The sequence below is a fragment of the Pseudopipra pipra genome, chromosome 18 (genome assembly GCF_036250125.1).
Source record: "Pseudopipra pipra isolate bDixPip1 chromosome 18, bDixPip1.hap1, whole genome shotgun sequence".
In the NCBI taxonomy this organism is placed as follows: Eukaryota; Metazoa; Chordata; class Aves; order Passeriformes; family Pipridae; genus Pseudopipra; species Pseudopipra pipra.
The window spans coordinates 9212412-9230916 of record NC_087566.1 but is presented as its reverse complement, the minus strand read 5'-3'; the positions used below and the strand labels follow the sequence as shown (position 1 = coordinate 9230916).

Below are 18505 nucleotides of genomic sequence, written 5' to 3'. Positions count from 1 at the left end.
TCTGGTTGACAAGATGGGGATCGATCACAGGTTGGACTCGATGATCTCAGAGGTCTTTCCCAACCTAACCGTGACCCTGCGATCCCTCGGGACTCCAAGGACCTCGAGCGCATCACATGAGGCGGCGCACAAAGCTCGCTCTGTGCGGGGCTCTGCCCGGCTTTGCCCCCAGGGGCTGCGCTCTGCCCTTGGCGGGGCTTCGCCCCAGAAACCCCTCACCCGGGCGTCACACCACAGACCCTCCCCAACAGGGGCTTCCCCCCCACACCCCTCACAGGGGCTCCCCGCTGCCCCCCCGACCCCCCTTGGGTTCCGTCCCCCGCCCGCCCCCCGCGGTCCGCCCCGCCCCCCCAGCAGGGGGCGCTGAGGGCGGTGCCCGCGGGGCCGGGGCGAGAGCGCGGCGGCACTTCCGGTGTGAGGCGGGAGCGGGGCCGGGATCGGGAACGGGATCGGGAGAGGGAACGGGGAGGGATCGGGAGCGGGGCCGCGATGGCGCTGGACGTGCGGCGCCTGGAGGCGCTGAGCCTGCAGGAGCTCAGCGCGCTGCTGGACGACGAGGAGCAGCTGCAGGACATGGCCCGCGAGATGGAAGAGGTGAGGGGCTGTGAGGGGCTGCCTCATAAACCCCCCGGCCGCGGCCTCTCCCCGGGTCACCCCCTCAGCCCGCCGGGGCCCCGGGACCGCTCGGTGTTTGGAGGCTGGTAAATGACTCCCCGCTCCCAGAGCTGCCGGGTGCGTGAGGAGCCCCCGGGGCTGCGGGAAGCGCTGCCGGCCCCTTCCTTGCCTCCCCCTTCCCTGCCTCCCCTTTCCCTGCCTCTCCCTTCCCTGCCGGCCCCTTCCCTTCCCTGCCTTCCCTTTCCCTGCCGGCCCCTTTTTCCCTGCCGGCCTTTTGTTCCCTGCCCCGCCGTGGGGCGATCGGTGCCCGCCGGGTGCCAGAGGAGGGGTGAGGGGGCTCGCCAGGCTGAAAGCGCTGAATTAAATTAATTATTCAGGGCCGGAGATGGGCTCAGCTTTTCCATCCGTACAGCCTTGGTTTTACGCCTTGGGTTTTGTCAGGGTGAATTCAAAACAATGCGAAAGAGGTTTCTGTGTGCCCCGGGCTTTTCTCCCCCTTGCTTTGCCTTTTGCACAGGTCGAAGTCCCTTTGTCAGTGTATCTGACTCTTAAGTTGTGCTTTTGAATCTGTCCTTCTTAGAATAGAAGCCTGTTTTCTTCCCCCCGCTGTGGTTGTCTTTAGCGAGTTTTTCTGTGTGCTAGTGTTGCAGTTCTGATAGGAGACTGTTCTGGGTTTATTTGGCCACAGATGTGCCTGAAAGGCTCTCTCTGTGTGGTCAGCTAACAGCAAAGAAGATGAAACCATTTCTACGAAAACTTCAAAAGAAAGAAATGTGCTGTGCTTCTCTGGGTCTTGTATTTATTGGTTTTGTTGGTTAAAATTTGAGGACAGAAGCCCCAGGGAAAAAAAAAAAGGGGGGGCAATGTGTTCTTGAGAAAGAAGCTTAGTTTATTAAGTAAAATCAGTTATAATTGTGTTCTCTCAAACTAAGATTCCTTTTGGTGCTTCTAAGGAAGTTGTTCTGGATCCCCTCAAGCCAAATTGTCAAAGTATTACAGATGGAGAGGCCTAGTGAAGGCTGAGGCCAAGTTAACGAGGTGTCCTGGGGAATTTACTGACTGTATTATGCAACAATTTATATTTTGAACCTTGTGTCAATAGATTTGTGAGAGGGGGCCAGGCAGAATAGTTTATATTCTGAGAACTTGGAAGAAACAGGCACTGCTGTGGTGAGTAAAACATGCAGAGACCTCAGAGGCCCTGTGGTTTGCTGGGGGCAGGAGAACCCTGCTCTATAAAAACTATTTAAAGAGAGCCAGTGGGTTATAATGGGCTTAAGTTTGCAAAGATATAAACGGGGGCAGCACTGCTGGTTTCAGTGTGACCTCTGACAAGGGACAGGAGCACAAAGCCTGGCTCAGTGGGCTCTTTTTTATTATTTATTTGTCAATGTGCACTGAAGACTGTAGGTAAGAAGTGACAGAAAACCTCATGACCTCGGTAGGAAAGATCCTTTCTCACACATGGGCACAACCAGGCCATATTCTCAGTTTGACCCTCTGGTTTTCCTCTTTGGTTGGCATCAGAAGGGCTCTAAATTGTAGAGTAAAGTTCTCTGGGCCCCCAGGGAATATTTTGTGGTGTTTGGAGAGTGTGGGGTTTTGAGGTGCTCAGGCTGTGTGGAAATATGGCTGTGCTGCTGTCTGGCATAATCCTCTTTTATTGGATGTGGAGGCTTTTACTGGAGTATGTTCAACTAGAAATGTGTTTACTCACCTTGGAAAGAATTGGCCATGCTTGAATATTTCTTCCTCATTCTGTTCTTGCCTTCACTGAATTGTTTAGTGCCTGAGCTTGTGCTGCTGAGACCTGATTTTTCACTGTGGCAGGAAGAGGGAGAGAGGGAAATCCTGAGCATTAAGGAGGAACCATGGTGACTTCACTGCTCCTTGGCTGTCAGTCCCTATGTGTCTGTGTTGTAGGGTTATTCCAGAGTCCTTAAATTCCTAATTTTACTGTGACATGCCAATTAAATCACGATTCCTGAGTCACTTCTATGAGGTCACTTGTATTTTTAGTGGCGAAGTTGGCTAAAGCTGATTATTCCGTAATTGAAAAAAACCTTTGTTCTCCTCGTTGCAGGGGAAACCCAGCTCAAACCCCAATGTTTTGTTCACAAAGAGGAGGATTTGGAAAACCACTCAGCTTTCTTGCTAATAGCTAAAAATAGGCACTTCCAGCCTTAAAGGGAATGTATTCCTGTGTGGCATTTGAGCAGGATTTGTGTGTGTATCTGTATCTGTGTGTGCCCACTCACACATTCCCATTTCTAGGGTGATGTGCACGTGCAGTGCCCTGCACCTGTGTCCTCAGGTGTGTGACACTGTGGCTTCAGAGCTAAGCTACTGCTTTTCCTGCCTCTGAAGTTGGTTTTGCAGCCTCTGGGCTTTTAGTGCTTGAACAACAAGCATCTTGTCTGTTAGAAAGAGGAAGGAAGCCAGTTGTCTGGTACTCCCAGTCTTTTAAAATTGAGGAGGGCTTTTTTTTTTTTTTATAACCCTTTCAGGGTAATCTCTGTAGTACATCTGCAGTATTCATCTTCATGAGATAGAGAATCACAGTTTGGGTTGGAAGGGACCTGAAAGATCATTTAGTTCCAAACCCCCTGCCAGGCAGGGTCATAAAAGTACCTTGTTTATAAAAGTGAATGTCATGTGAAAACTCTAAAAAGCACAGATGAGAGAATTTGTGACCTGACACTGGTGGTAATTTGGTGAATTTCTCTGTGAAAACAAGTTATTTTTTTATCTCCTGGAGCATCCCTTTTTGTAACAGTGCAGCATTGTGTTACTGACTGCTGAGGTTCCACTGCCAAAAATTGTTCACTCTTCAATACCTTAATGATATGAAATCAAGAAGTCAGCCTTCCTCTCATTCCAGAATTTCAGAGTACACTGGCAAGCACAGAAGGGATTTTTGAGCATAGACCTTTTCTCAAAAACTGATTGAAAAGATCAGGCAGGGCAGAAAGTCCAAGTTAAACTCTGTGTATTCGTGCCCAGATTTCTTGGATTCCCACTCCTGTCCTGAAACCAGTGGTTATGTGCCAGTGGTTATGTTCTTGTTGGCCAAACATGAAATTTAGTTGCAAAGTTAGGAATTAGTTTGGGTGACAACTATAGATTTTTCTCTTCCAGCTGAGCATCAAATGAGTAATCTGCCTGTGTCTGATGAGTGCAAATTGCAGGGCTGAGTGACTGTTCCCTCTGCAAGAAATGTTTAGGAACTGCAACTTACCCTCTAAGCTTCACTTTGTCATTTTTTAAAGCTAACACTTAAGTGCTCAGAAGAGCTAAATTTAGCCAATCTAATTACTTTGCAACATGTTTTAATATTTATTGCAGAACACATGTTGGTAGGGGGTGTGTTATTCACCAGTCCATGATGAAAAAGTACTGTTAAATCTTCTTCTGTAAAAGAAGTCTCTCTTCTCCTACTCTGCACCTGTCAGCTCCTGTTTCAGGGGTTAATTTGACACTCCAAATGTGCATCCTTCTACTCCTGCAGTGTGACTGCGTATTTCATTCCCAAGTTACGAGTATGTGTAAGTGAAAGAGAATGTGGGAATGATAAAGGTTAGAGAAACCTAAACCTAACGTGGATGTGTCCCATGTATAAAGCAATTAAAACAGTGCCACACAAAGCTGCTTTTATTTATAGCTCCTTAAGAGACTTTTTCTCGAAGGCACCAAGAGACTCCTCGCTGTGTTACTGGCTGAGGAAGCTTATAATTATAGCAGCACTTGCTGGACTTTGTGGGATTGTAGTTGGGATTGCAGTTGCTCAGTGTCCCAGGACTCAGTTCTGGGAATGTGCTTTTGGGTGAACCGGGGTGACCTTTCTCAGCATTTTACACAAATAATTCTTACTGCAAACCATTATTTTGGTGTAAATGATAAACATTTATAGTACAAATGTTGCTAAGCTGGTACTAGTTCTGCTTTAATTTTACCCAGCATTTATCTTCCTTTTCTAAAAGTGAGATGAAACAAGGCTGCAGCTGATGGAAGTAGTAGAATCTCAGAGCCCAAAGAAGTTGCTGCTGCCTGTTCTTGGAAGTGCTTATTAAATAAATCCTTGAGTAAAATTATTCAAATTACTTCTGTGAAAGAAACTCGTTTTTTAAGCAGCTTAAGTTTTGAAGTGCTGCATAAACCATGATTTTTGTCTTTTATAACCTCTGTGTGTCCGTGGCTTCATTTTCTTGCAGCGTGCAGTTGGGTTTGAGTTCTCTGCTCAGTGGTGAGCCATCCTTGTGCCATGAAAATCCTGTTACAATCAGCTCAGTATTGTTGCCCCATTTGTCCCATTCAGAATTCATAGTGAGAGCTTAGCAGTTAAAAAAAGTGTATCTTCTCTTTAATATTGTCCTGTCTCTTTGTGTCTCGTGATTCTGACTGGTGTTTCTCATCTGGTTTCAGATTAGTGTTTCCTGCCTGGTGAAGTGCTCATGACTTCAAGAGTCTTACTAGGAATTCTGCTGGAGTCCCATGCTCCTGGCTGATTTCTCTTAATAACTTTTTTCCTTGCACTTCCAGCGGGCAGGTGAACATCCAGTTCAGGAGCAGTTCCCTGCTAACACACATTTTTGTCATAGGGCACATCTGACAGCAAAATAACATCTTTTGGATTTGCTCCTTCCTCAGCTTTTGTCTTAGGCTTGTGGGAAGCTGTGAAGGGATGCTGAAAGCCTGCTTTGTGCTGCACTGATAATCTTAATAGACTGTTCATGCTGTACTGTGGCTTTGGCCCTTGGATGATTTTGCAACTGTTTTATTTTTGTTTTGTTTTAAATTAGTCATCATTTCTTGAAAGTTTTTCTACAGTGCTCTTTAGGCAAATTTTACAGTATTTGCTTTCTAATTCTTTGAATTAACTTCCAAATGCAGGGGAACAGATGCTGGAAAGCTTCCTACACAGACCTTAACATCAGTGCCAGAGATGATTCTGGTTTGTAAAATCCTGATTGTGTTCAAGTTGCTTTGCTGTGGGATTATATCTGTTCTGTTTGCTGTGAAATAGAACTCACTTGTCCCACGGACTTCAAAATTCTTTCAGAGATGTGAAGTATTTAAATGTTCTGAACAGGTGGATGAGTCTTCACCAGCTTCTCCTTAAGTTTCATTAAGCATCATTCCTAAGTTTACTTTGTGTTTGAGGAACTGGTTCTTCTCATGGTTTTGGGTAAGATTTGAGTTTCTCATCTCTCCAAGTGTCCATTGTTAGAAGACATTTGACACAGACTAATGCTGGAAGTGAAGACCTCAGGAGTGACACTTGAATTCATTATTAAATGTCAATAGTGGTTTTGTTCAACTCCTGCTAAAAAAAAAATGCCCTTCTTAGAACTGCTGAAATATGGAAAAAGCTGAGTCATTAAGTCCTGTGTAATTTCAAGCACTGTAACTTAAAGTGCAATTATGAATAACTTAACTTCTTTTAGTTTAAAACAAGTATTTTTAAGGCTTTTGCTAAAGTTTACACTAGTCCATAATTACTAGATCCCAGATGCAAAGGACAGGACAGGATGTCACTCTGCCTTAGATGGAGGTAGGTCATATTAGTCATATTTTCCTTGTTTATACAAGTCAGATACATTATGTCATACTGATATTTATTCATCTTTACCATTTGAAATGATTTTAAAATAAAGTTATTCAGCAAATCATTGTAGAACATAAGGCATTTTCTTCCTGGTCCTCTCTAGTCCTGTTGAGAGACATTTTGAGGAGACATCAGGTCCTCCTTCTCCTTTTTACTGTGTATGATTTCAGTAGAAGCTTCCTTTTCCTGGGATTTGTGCCCTTGAAAGGTTTATAGGTTTGTGTGCACTGGCTTTTTTCTCTCCTGAGTAAGTGTTCTTCTTCATCATCCTAAAAGAGAGATCAAAGTTCACTCATTAAACTGGTCTTCCCACACTGACTCTGCACCTTTGAAATGAGAATTATCAGCCTTGCAAGCAGTGAAAATACAACCACCAGAGCAAACTGGAGTCACTGGGAGGAAGTAGTGAACTCATTAAAATGGTGAAAAAGGCACCAGAAGCCATCAGTCTTTTTGCACACAGTCTTCCTTGGCTGGCAGTGGTGGTGACAGGTGTTTGGGAAGAAGCTGGATGCCAGTCATTAAGCTGTTCAATCCTGTATGTTTTAATTCTCTTCATAATTGTTTGAAAAAATGTAAATTATTCAGCTTTTCGAAAGCAACAGTCTTATCAGGATTGGATCATATGAGAATAAACAAATGGAAACCAGTTTAATTTAAATTATTTTGCATTGGATTCAAAAGTAAGAAGAGGGGATTTTCCTTTGGTTCTTGGAGAGGGTTTAAATTGAACATGAGCATAGGACTGGAAGTTTATTTAGGCTTGATGTGAGAACCTTTAGAAGACAAAACAATATTGAAAGAATAATTTCTGATTTTCACAATTTAGAGTAGAATTTTGGTTGCTGTAGAATTTAGGACTTAACATTATCCTTGCCTTGATTTTTTTTTAAAGTGGTTTGGCAAAAACAGGGTGAAAGAGAGTAAAACTTGGGTATTTGAAGAGCAGTATCTGGGGGCAGAGGTGTGTTTAAGTAACACTGAGCCAATTTTGAATTTAGCAAGTTAAAGTAGTGTGTAAATATTTCAAAAGGAAGTAATTGCTTTCAAAGAGAGTTGCTATGCTTGGAAAAACACCTGAATTTTGATCCTGTCCTTTTCTGGGGCTTTTAAACAGCTCATTTGGGTTTCCTCTTTTCCTGTTTGTGAGGTGTGGCTCTGTATCCACCCAGGAGCGTGGAAGGAGAAAGCCCCTCGTGTTTGCACTGACTGATGTGCGAGGTCTGTAAATGGGATCTGTTGGAGCTAAACAGGGATAAGGTGGGCTGGAAGGGAGGTATTGATGGAGGAGGTCACAAAAAGGGTACTAGAAGTTTTGTTGGTTTTTGTAGGCAGCTTAACAGAGTTATGTTGTGCCATGGGAAGACTGTTCCACTTGTTGATTCAGACTGAAAATCTGAAATCGGATCCCTTGGTTTTTGGTTTCTTTCCCTTTTGATGTCTGAATATTTTAATGAATCAAATGTGACACCCGGGACAGAGTTCCCCAAACACTCAGCTTTCCCAAAGCTCCTGAAGAATGTCTTGATAAAATGCTGTGCCTATGTGAATGGGAGCAAACGGGAATCTGGCTGAATCCTGAACTTGTGGCAATTGTCAGTTGTTCTTTAGGAATAATGTCTTAAGGCTAGGAAATGTTAAGCAGAAGGAATAAACCAAAAAAAAGAAGCTTTTGGCATTAATCCAGGATTGGTTCAACACAGCTGGAGGAAGAATATTCTGGAGAAGGAACAGTAACGATGCAGTCTCTGTTATTTGCAGGTTAACAAGATAAGGGGTGACATTCTGCTGCAGTCATTGCATCTCACTGCTGGAATTCAGATCTTTTCAGAGAGCAACTGTTGCTTTATCTGTCAATGTCATCATTTGGTCATCATTTGCAGGTTCAATACCACAGCACTAATTTTTACTTTTGTTTTTTATTTAAAAGTTTTCAAATTTTTTTATTGTCCTGCTTAATAATTTCACTGTTATTTCAGGCACTTCTTAAAATATTTATTTCTTTCCAGGCCCAAAATGTTCAGCACAGCAAGGACATGACTCTCGCCAGCAACCGCAGTCTGGCAGAAGGAAATCTCTTGTACCAGCCAAAGTTGGAGTCTTTGAAATCAAATTTGACTGAAAAATATCAAGAGCTGCAAGTTCTTTTTGAAGCATACCAGATAAAGAAAACAAAACTAGGTAACACTTGCTGTTGACAATTATGATTTGCTGTTTTCTAAGTGAATGTAAATCTGTTGCCTGTTTGTTGTTTGGTTTGTGGTGTCTCATTTTTATCTGTGTGAATTAGGGTACAAAGTGAAATGTCACTCTCGTGTAGCTCTGAACTAGATCACACTTATTATGGTTTATTAAGTGTCTGTTACACCTGGTGACAGATACTGTGGTTTCTCTCTGCTACTGTGTGGTTACCTACCTGTTCTTGACCTGCTCTTCCCTAATGATTAGATTCATTTACCTTGCTAAAAACACAAGTTGAATTTTCAGTGACTAATCGTAAATCAAACAGAATATTGCATCGACCTTTCAGTTCATACCGAATCATGAAGTATTGCATATCTGATTCTGCACTTGCTGAAGTGCTTTGGCTTTCAATATTATAAATGTATCATTGTAATTAAATGTCAGCTTTTAGCACTCTGACAATATTCTGACAATATTCTTACTCTATCTCTTACTGTAGAACACCCTGTCTAGGACAAGGAGCCTGCTGCTTGTACATATGTGCCTCAGAGATTGTTGTGCTGTCTGGGGCTGTAGTTATAAGTCACTTAGAGGCAGCTGTCATTTTCTGTTCTTTCCATGCCATTACAGACAGACAATCCAGCAATGCTTCCCTGGAGACCCTACTGGCTCTGCTGCAGACCGAGGGGGCAAAGATTGAGGAAGACACAGAGGTAAGGACAGAACACTCCAATTCTGCCACTTACACCCATAACTGAACCTCCCAGAGTCCACTCCTGCAGTGCAGAGTTTAACATGGTGTACACTAAGGGATATTTATAAGAATACGGTCTGGTCTTTGCTTTGAGCTTCAGTGAGCAGCCATTCAGTTCCAGTGATTTTTTTTTAATCAGAGTGATTTTTTTACTCTTCACATCTTTGAAGTTTGAGAGAGAAGATGCTCCCTTTTAGAAAAGAAAGCCAAACCCTCTTAGTTCCTTGGCTTTGCCTTCAAACTCATTGTGTATACAAATGGAATCTCTTTTTAGTGGTGTTTGCCTGGTATCTATATTACTTCATTATAAATGTCAATTAGAAACCTAATAAAAAACTGTACCTGCACTGTTTTTTTGCAGTGTTTCGGATGAAATATTCCATTAGGATTTCTGCATGTCTGTGCAGGTGCCAGTGGTCACCACTTGCTGTGATACCAGTGCTTGAAGGGTGGTCTAACTTCAGAATAATGGGAGTGCTTGGCTTTGTTTGCTGATTTGCCTGCAGGCATTTTCTATAACTATATCGGGGGGAAAATCTGTTTATTAGCCTTGAGTTGTGATCACGAAAAGACATTCCCAGGACAGGTTGGATTTTGTGATTATATGTTTGTTCACCTCTCAATTATTAAACATCATTTGCTCAAAGCCACAAGTAAGGGTGAGTATTAAACCTGACTTAGCAATAATCTGCCTCTCTGTGCTGAGCCTCACAGGGTTCTCAGTGTTTCTGTTGGCACTGAAGCAGCACTGAGCTGTAATTCAGCTTAGCTGGCAATCTGGAAAGCTGTTGGCCTTGCTTCGTTCCCATCTCTGATGATCAGGGAATGCTCACAGTGAGATTCAGATGTTTTTACTGCTGTTACTTCGGTATAAATTTATGCAAAAGTGATATTTAACTCCCAGTGCTTCTGAGTAATAACGAACTCAAAGTTCTGCTCAGAATTCTTAGTATGCCAGTCATCTTCCGTACGCCAGCTGGAAAATCACAGGCAAAACGCTGCTATTTTTAGGATGTGAGCCATTTAGATTCTGTTGCAGTGCTCTGTTTTCTAAGAGATTGTTCTGTATTTGACAGAACATGGCAGAAAAATTCCTTGATGGTGAAATACCACTGGATTCCTTCATTGATGAGTACCAGAGCAAGAGGAAACTGGCTCACCTGCGCCGGGTGAAGATTGAGAAGCTCCAAGAAATGGTGCTGAAGGGACAGAGACTTCCTCAGGTTCAGCCTCCAGCTCAGCCCAGAGCGCCCGAGACAACACCAGCACCTCAAGATTCCTACAAGCCGGATGCAAACACTCCTCCTTCCGTCGTGCCCCGACGGATACCACCCCCCCCCCCCCTCCTCAGTCCCAGCAGGACGCTTCCCTACTCCGTTTACCGCAGCCATGAGCTCAGGACCAGCTCTTTCTTATCCAGGTGCTCCGTACCCTCCTCTCCCGCCTCGCCCAGGGGATGTTCAGCCCACAAGTCAAATGCCACAGCCAGGATACCCATCTCAGTTTGTACCACAGTATCCTCCAGCTCTTCCCCAAAGACCACCTCGCGTTCCGCCACATCCTGGCTTTATCCTCCAGTAAATATTCCGGTGCGCCTGACTTATTGTATTGGTGCTTATATTTCCTTTTCCCCCCCATCAGAGACTTGCTGTAGCAATGGGAAGCCTCTGTTCTTTGCACAATGGAGTACAAAGGCCGAGCTGTGGCACAGAGGTTTGCAATTGCTTTGGTAAATGTGATGTTTGTGTTCGAAGGTCAGTGATGACAAGGTTTTCCTGAGAAGGTGAGAGGGTCTAAATTTTATAAATCCATCGAGTGGGGAAGCCGCCTGTGGTGGATTTCCTGACCTTACCAACCGAGCCACGCTCTGAATTCTTTAGTGATGGTAGATCAGCATCCTCTTCTGCTCTGGTGTGTTCCCATCACAGCTGGATGTATGTGTGGCAGATGGGAGCTGTTTGTGTCTCTAAGGAATTCTCTGTTGGTGCCCATATCCGCTGGGCAAGGGGCGTGCACTGGGTCTCCTTGACATCCTTTTGCATTCAGGGCCAGGTGCACAACATTCTCAGAGCTCACTGAGCTGCAACTCTTGTCAGAACACGGTGGGTGGTTTTCAGGCAGGGAAAACTACAAGAGTTTCATTTCTGCATTTCAGTTGTTACCTTAGAGTTCTTGTAATCAGAGTAGGCACTCCTTCCACTCCTGAACAGCCCGATACCCTCAAAGTCCTGGTCTCTTGAAATGAAACTAAACTGTTTGTAGAGCCAGTTTAGAGTTTTATAGACACTTTACCAGGCAGTTTTATTTCCTTGCCTGTTAAGACTTTTTCTTACAGTTGTTTTTTTTCTCCTTTTCCACACCTTGGATACACAAGTGATTTTTTTACACAGGTGCTTAGCTTTTGATATCATGTGATTCCAGGAACCTAGGCAGGGTATTTTCTTAATCAATTACTGGATTTTCACATGTAATTGCCCACTTGAAGATTCACAATTTCATTTTATCCCTTAACTCTGTCTCTCACTTAGCAGAACTATTTTTAACTTCCCATTTCCTTTAGTTGTGCAGTTTTGGGCATGTGTATCCATCTGGAATTTGCAGTTAACGTTCTTCTGCAAGTAGGCAAAACAGAAAAAACTTTATGAACTCCACGGTGGCTGTTTGCATCTTACAGGATCTGTTCTTGACTTATGCCACTGGAGAGGAGGCATTTTAGGACAGCTCACATTTCATTCTCAGTGTGATTCTCAAAGCCTAAGGTGCAGACGTGTGCTGGTATTTTAATCCAGCACTGGGGGAGGCAAATCTTAACACTTGTTGTTTGCACAGAATGTGTCTGTGAATTTGTTATCAATCAGTCCAGAATCTGTCATAGCCCCTGGTTATTTCAGAGCATTTTGGTATCACTGTCCTGGAATGCACTACATTGTTTGGAAGTTTGTACTACAAACAACATCAGTCAGAATAGAATATTTATTTTTTTTCTTTACATAAGGCCCTGAACTGTCCCTTAATCATTTCCTCTGGAGTGTGGTGCTTAGCAAATACTAATCTGAAATTAAGCTCATAACAGGAAGCTCTCGATTCTGAAAATATGATCATTTGACTTGTTTTGCCTTCTGAAGACAAAGGGCAGAAGGTTGGTCAGTGTTATTGGCATCTGAACCAATTCCCCAGTGTAAGTCTGGCAAGTTTTTATAGATGGGGGATTTTGTGAAGCAACGTGCATTGGATTTGTTTGCTAAGTGTGTTTTTTCTGTAATCTAGTGATGGTACAGGATGTGTTTTTTTTTTAAAATAGTGTAATATCTTTACTTGGTATTATTTTCTCACTGAAGCTTTGTATAAGCATGGTTAATTATGACTCGTTTCAAAGTAATTTTGCTGTGCTTTTAGTGCTGGTATTTGGATGGCAGCTGTTGTATCTGGATCCTAAACATAAGTCTGCTGTAGAAATGGTTTGTGTCCTGGAAAGAATTAAAGTGGATGGGGGCTACCAGAGTGGTGACTGAGTACAGAAATTCATACTTTGAGCCTGCTACACAAAAACACTCTCAAATCAGTTTAACTAAGATTTCATAAAAACAACCAGGTATATTTTACACTTATCAAGTGCCAACTTTTTTCTGAGGGTTGAAAGTCCTCAGAAGTGATGGAGGTGATGGATAAGTGTATTGTGAATTTGCACTGCGTTTTGTGTATGGAACTTTCTTGGTATTAGTAGTCCAAAAATATTTTTACTACTTGTTAAATCTTCTGTCTTTTGGTAACTTTTGTGATAACAATGACCTTTCAGGGATACTTTATCTAAAAACAAACTCTTGTGCACACTAAATAACAGACAAAGCTAATGCAATTTTTCTGTCTGAAAGCAAAACAATGCATTATTGCATATGCATGTGGCTGATGTGCCTTAGGATCACTACTGGTGATTGTAATTCTAGGAAATTAGCATTTTTATCATTTGAATGGCCATTGCTTAACTCTGATTTAAGGGCTCTTCAAGAGCACTGATTTTACAAAGAAACTCACCCTCATACTTCAGAAAAAAACAGCTGTATCTGCTATTTGTAAGCTTCTAGTTGCCTTCACTGATGGGTAAGTTTGAACGTAGGTGATGTAACTGATGTGGTGTCTCAGTTATTACAGTCTCATAACTGAAGTCCAGCTGCTCATGGACAATATTTTGCCATTAATTTGTGTGTGTGTGTGTGCACACAAACTGTAAATATTTACTTGACTGCTGGTGATGTTTAAGGGGAAAGGAGAAAAATGGCTGTGGAAAGCTGTTTAAATCCTTCCAGCAACAAACTTGAAACACTAACCTGGATCAGTTGGGCAAGAGCTGTGTCAGTGCTTTCAACCTGTTGCCCTTGAACAGCTTCTCCTGTTCTGTTATAGCTAATATATAAATTCTGCTCTGGCTAGGATGTTTAGAGTTGTACTAATTTGCACTGTTTATAAGATAGTGAGATTAAAATGCCATAGGCAAGCTGAGACTTGAGAGGGGGTGGCTCAGGATGCTTGCCAAATATATACATATATATATAAAATGAGGATTTTTGATGTCTGCTACAAATAGCATATACTTCCCCAAAGCAATTGGAGTGGAGAAAAATCTCTTAAATACAATGTGTAACACGGCTTTAGAGTGTTGGTAGCATTGGAAATGCTCTCTTTGGGTGGCATTACTTCTGCCAGTCGTTTGTCTGCAGTTTTGTAAGTTATAACTAGTTTTATATGGTTAGACTTTGGTTGGTGATCAGCACTGAACTGTCCTAACTCACGGGTGGGTGTCAGTGCTGTCTCCTAGAGAGGGTGCAGTGGTTGTTCCAGCACAGCTGATCCAGACAGGTCACCTCTGACCCTGGAGGGACGACAGAACAGGAGCTTTTGTGGGATGCCAGGAGGCACCTGGGCACAGGCTCATCATGGCTTCAGTGCCCCAACTTCCACAACCTCAGTCTCGACCTCTCTTGGGACTTCTCTGCCCTCTCAAACTGGAATCATGACGTAGACACAGAGCTCCAACCCACAATTCCTTACAGAGCTTCCTGGCAAACATGGAGTTTGGAGGAGGCAGAGTCATCCTGCACCAGTTCCTCTGTGGGATCCTGGACTGTCTAATAAAGGGGCAGTTTAATACTGAGCAAGTTGTGAAACATACAGTGGATTTGTTTGCATAATGAGTCTTTCTGTAATCTACTGTGTTCTGATTTTAAATAAAATAGCATATCTCTTGGTGCCCTGTTCCTGTTGTGGCTTCATTTAATCAGGGTGCAGTTACTTACATTAATGATTTTCAGTCCTAATGGTGGTTTTTCTGTAGCAACATAAACACAGTTGTAGGTGGATGTAGAACATAAAAATTACTTTTAATTATTCATGGTAAATCTGTTGGCTGTGCTTTTAGTGACTGGATATAGCGAGTCCATTTTGTGTGTAGCTGATCCAGGGTGTGCTCAGAGAAGGTTCTGCACGTTGTAATCATGGCAACGAGGTAGGTGGCTTGTCTTATCAGCTAGAATCTCTTTGGTTTTGTTTTAATTTCCTGCAGCTAGCTGGAATAGTGGGAATGTTCAGAATCTTCACTTGGAAAAGCTGAAGGAAGGGAGAAAGCTGCTTTTATTTGTTAAGAGGGGGAAACCTTAGATTTCAGCCAAGTTAGGAGAAATGAGTCAACCAAAGTTATTTAGGAGTATGAGTCAGAGAGCAGAAAAGACCTGATGTAATTTTCTGTGATATCTGTCACTTCAATAGCGTGCGAAATAGAAATCCTGCTGCGGAATAACTGATTTTATAGGGAAGAAAATCCCTGTTTTAATTGTTTCTTGATGTGTCCTGTTTGTGGTGGCTGCAGAGATTTGACAACCTTCTGCTGATGCAGAAATAGGAGAGTACAGATGAGGAAAACCTGCTGTGCTGACTCAGAGAAGGTGGGCGAGGGCAGGGGAAGGTGTTATGTAAAAGCTGCAGCTCTTCAGCTCAGCTCTTCAAAGAATTTGCACCAGCTCCACATGTGCCTGTCCCAAAACTAGGGTTTGGGTGGCCCTTCCCCAGGAGATGGTTCCACATGGGATTGTTCCCAGTGCAAAGGAGAAGTCAGCTGGTAGGGTCAGACCTTGCCAGGGAGGGGACTCGGAAGTCGGGTGGATCACAAAAAAACAAAGTGCCACAAAAGAGACAGGTGTGTCAGTGACACAGCGTGGTATCTCATGTGACCTTGACTTGTCCCTTCCCTGGAAGCGGCTTTGAAGGCTGTGCAAGCCCACATAGATCCTTCCCCAGCCCTTGTTCCTGTAATTTGAGTCCTCTCTGGTTGTACATTAATCATCCCTCAGAGCCCTCTACAGATTTGCCTGTTTACCTCTCTGAGACTGTCACTGGAAGCAGGATGTGTTGCTTTGGGTTTTTTTGAGATTTTTGCCTTGACTGGAGTTTCAGAGACTCCTTGCTGAGCCTGTGCCCCTGGACACCTTGTCCCTGGCAGCCTGTGGTGAGCTCTTAACCTCACCTGAAGCCAAATCTTCATTTTCCCCCTACCTGCAGGATAAATCATAGGCTGCTGAGGCTGGAAACTTTCCAGTGCATACCTTGAACCCTGGATCCTGCTGGAAGCTGAAGGCTATTTTTAACACTGTGTGTGATTTCCAACCTGCTCAAGGGTGGTTTTTCTTCTGCACTCCTGTAGGTGTTGAGTAGGAATTATTTTTTTCTTCAAAGCTTAAAAAAAAAAATGTTTCCTCTCACCATATATTGTAGTCCCACACCTTGCTATATGCTCTTAAAGTTGCACATTATTCTAGCAACCACTGCTCAGGATGGGTTGATTTCTGACAGATTCATTAGTCCTGAAGGAAGCTGGTCCCATCCCAGGAGAGATGAGAAGGGTGGGAGAGGATGGGAGGTGACAAAGTGGCTCCAGTTCTCAGCACTGGAATGACATCACCTGGTTGAGGAGAAAATGCTGATTGTGGAGAAATGTGGAAATGTCCTTTGGCCTGGGGTGTGTGTTGGTTGTCTCACACCTACAGATGTGAAAGATGGTACAAGGGGACTCCAGCTTCGTATTTTTGTTGTGATTTAAGCTTGCATACCCACGAGGCATTTGGTAAATGATTGTATTCGCTGGTATTTCTGTATTTCCCAGGTCATTTTTCTAATTGGGCCATTCAGGGAATGCTGTCCCTAAATATAGAGCTGCCCAGACTCAAGTAACTCATGCCAGGCAGGTTGGGCACAGCAGGGAAATCACCTGCCTTGCAAAGGGCGGCTGCTGTTCGTGCCTTCAAGGGCTCTTCAAAACATATTTTTACAGAAGTTTGGGGTTTTTTTTTAAACCTGACTTCCTAGAGTGTGTACCAGCAGTGTTTTCTATTTCTGTGCTTCATTTCAATGCACTTTTTTTCCCCCCCAATGATCTAAGAAACTTGTGTTTTGTCTACTTTGCTCTCTATAGTGAGGTTGTTGCTGAACTTCAGCTGCTTCGTATGCTCATGTTCAAACTAGTTTGTGGTTACTGGAGCTTTGGCTGCTGAGGGAGCCAGAGGGTGGGGAGAGGAGGGTTTTGATAACAGGCTGTTTGAAAGCTGCTTCAAACAAAGTAAATTGTACTTACTAACCTCAGTGGAAGGGAGCAGAATGTAATATTTCACAACTTGGTTATTTTCCATTGCTGCTCTTACAGGTACTGACTAAAATTTGGTCTCGGGAGCACATGGAGTAAAACATCTTCCTCTCTCCACAGCCACAGTAATGGTATTTAAAAGTAATTAGCAAATTGGATGCTGCACAGCAGGATGTCTTGATGGGAGTCTCAAAATAAACCTCTACATACACAGTTTGCCATTCTGATATTTATGCCTGCCATAAATAGCAAACACTTTCCAAAAAAGTATAAGACTTAAGAAAATCTTAGACAGGATGGTAAGTTTAATTTTGGCATAAAAAATTAACTTGGATTACATTTCAAGTGGGGTTTGGACCTTGTTTTTATTTTTGCTGCTATTTTTTGAGACTGTACATGGTGGCCTGGTTGGTTTTAAGTAAATCATAATGAGAGAGCAGTGGGGGTGAACAAGTTACATTTATCCATAGCATCAATCTTATAGCCACAGTTTTATTTTTGAATTCTTTAAACATTAAATATAGCAAATTCTTTAAACTTTAAATAGAGCTGTGGCTAGACTTCTGGTAGTGAGAGTTTAAAAGTTTGCATTCTCGATTAATCAGTGTTTCCATGAAGAAATGTGATGGTGTGAGTGGTTGGATGGCGTCAGTCTCACAGCAAATATGTCTTTATCATTGCCTATAAATAGACCTTGAGCTACTGCAGAAAGCACTTCCTTGAGAGAAAAGGGCTCTGAAAGAAATGAAACTCAGCAGGAAAGTGGCCCCTGTCACTGCTGTGTCATTGTCACTTGATGTGACAGCGGTCACCCGAGGGACACGGCTGCGGAACCTGCTCCCAGGGCTCCCGGTTCTCCGTAGCCTCATGGAAAGGCTGAGAAGGATGTAAACCTTCAGGTCGGAGATGATGTTGACATAACTTGCAGGATTAGACCAGCTGCTTGCCCTGCCCAGCAACACCACTATCAACACCAGAGCCTTTCCATGGGGACTGCACTTCATGCACACAAGGAGCTGGGAAATGAGCAGTGGCACTCGTGTCACTGCCCAGAGTATTTGCTCATAAACCTGTAAAGTCTGGTTTGTGACGTGTAATCTCGGAAATTGTAAGCCATCATGAGACTGCTACATAACTAAAATAAATAATAAAATACATTATAAATGTGTTTTCTTGAGATACAGCCACTTGTGATTCTCGTTAACTGCTTTATGGCCTCCTGTCAGTCATAGGGATGAAAAGCTGTGGGTTTTACTGCGGCTTTTATGAAGTTTGATTGTAATTGTTTTTGGGGGTCACAAGGAACTGGATGAAAATATTGATTCTAGACTTTTTTTTTTTTTTTAAATCCTCACAAATCTCCTCTTAAACACAAGGGAGCTGTGTTCACGCTGTTGTGGATGTTTGTGCTGAGCTCTGAATGCTCCAGTCTTATCACCCAACTTCCACCAAGAGCTGCAGTGACCCTCAGTCCCAGTGAACCACGGAATAAACCAAATCCCCATTTCCTGCAGGCGTGGTCCCACTGAGCAGCTGGGAGGCTGCAGGCACCAGCTGCCCTGGCTGGGAGCTGGATGGCAGCACTGATCCTGCACCTGGAGTCCTTTTTATTTATTTAAGCTACTTATTTTCATCAAGGCTGCCCATCACCCTGGCTGCCAGCGAGAGCCAGGAACTCATGGGCTACTGTGCTCACACTGGGCAGGGGCTGATCTGGGCT

The 18505-nt window shown here is 43.3% G+C and overlaps 1 protein-coding gene across 1 annotated transcript; it reads left to right on the top strand.

Annotated features, from left to right (window-relative positions):
- The first annotated feature begins 432 nt into the window (after window positions 1–432).
- On the top strand, window positions 433–14402 carry VPS37B (VPS37B subunit of ESCRT-I). The gene is given in 5 exon segments (XM_064675118.1): window positions 433–594; window positions 8230–8401; window positions 9035–9117; window positions 10235–10504; window positions 10506–14402. Coding segments are annotated over 5 exon segments (864 nt in total). The 5' UTR covers window positions 433–489; the 3' UTR covers window positions 10740–14402.
- Window positions 14403–18505: the final 4103 nt, after the last annotated feature.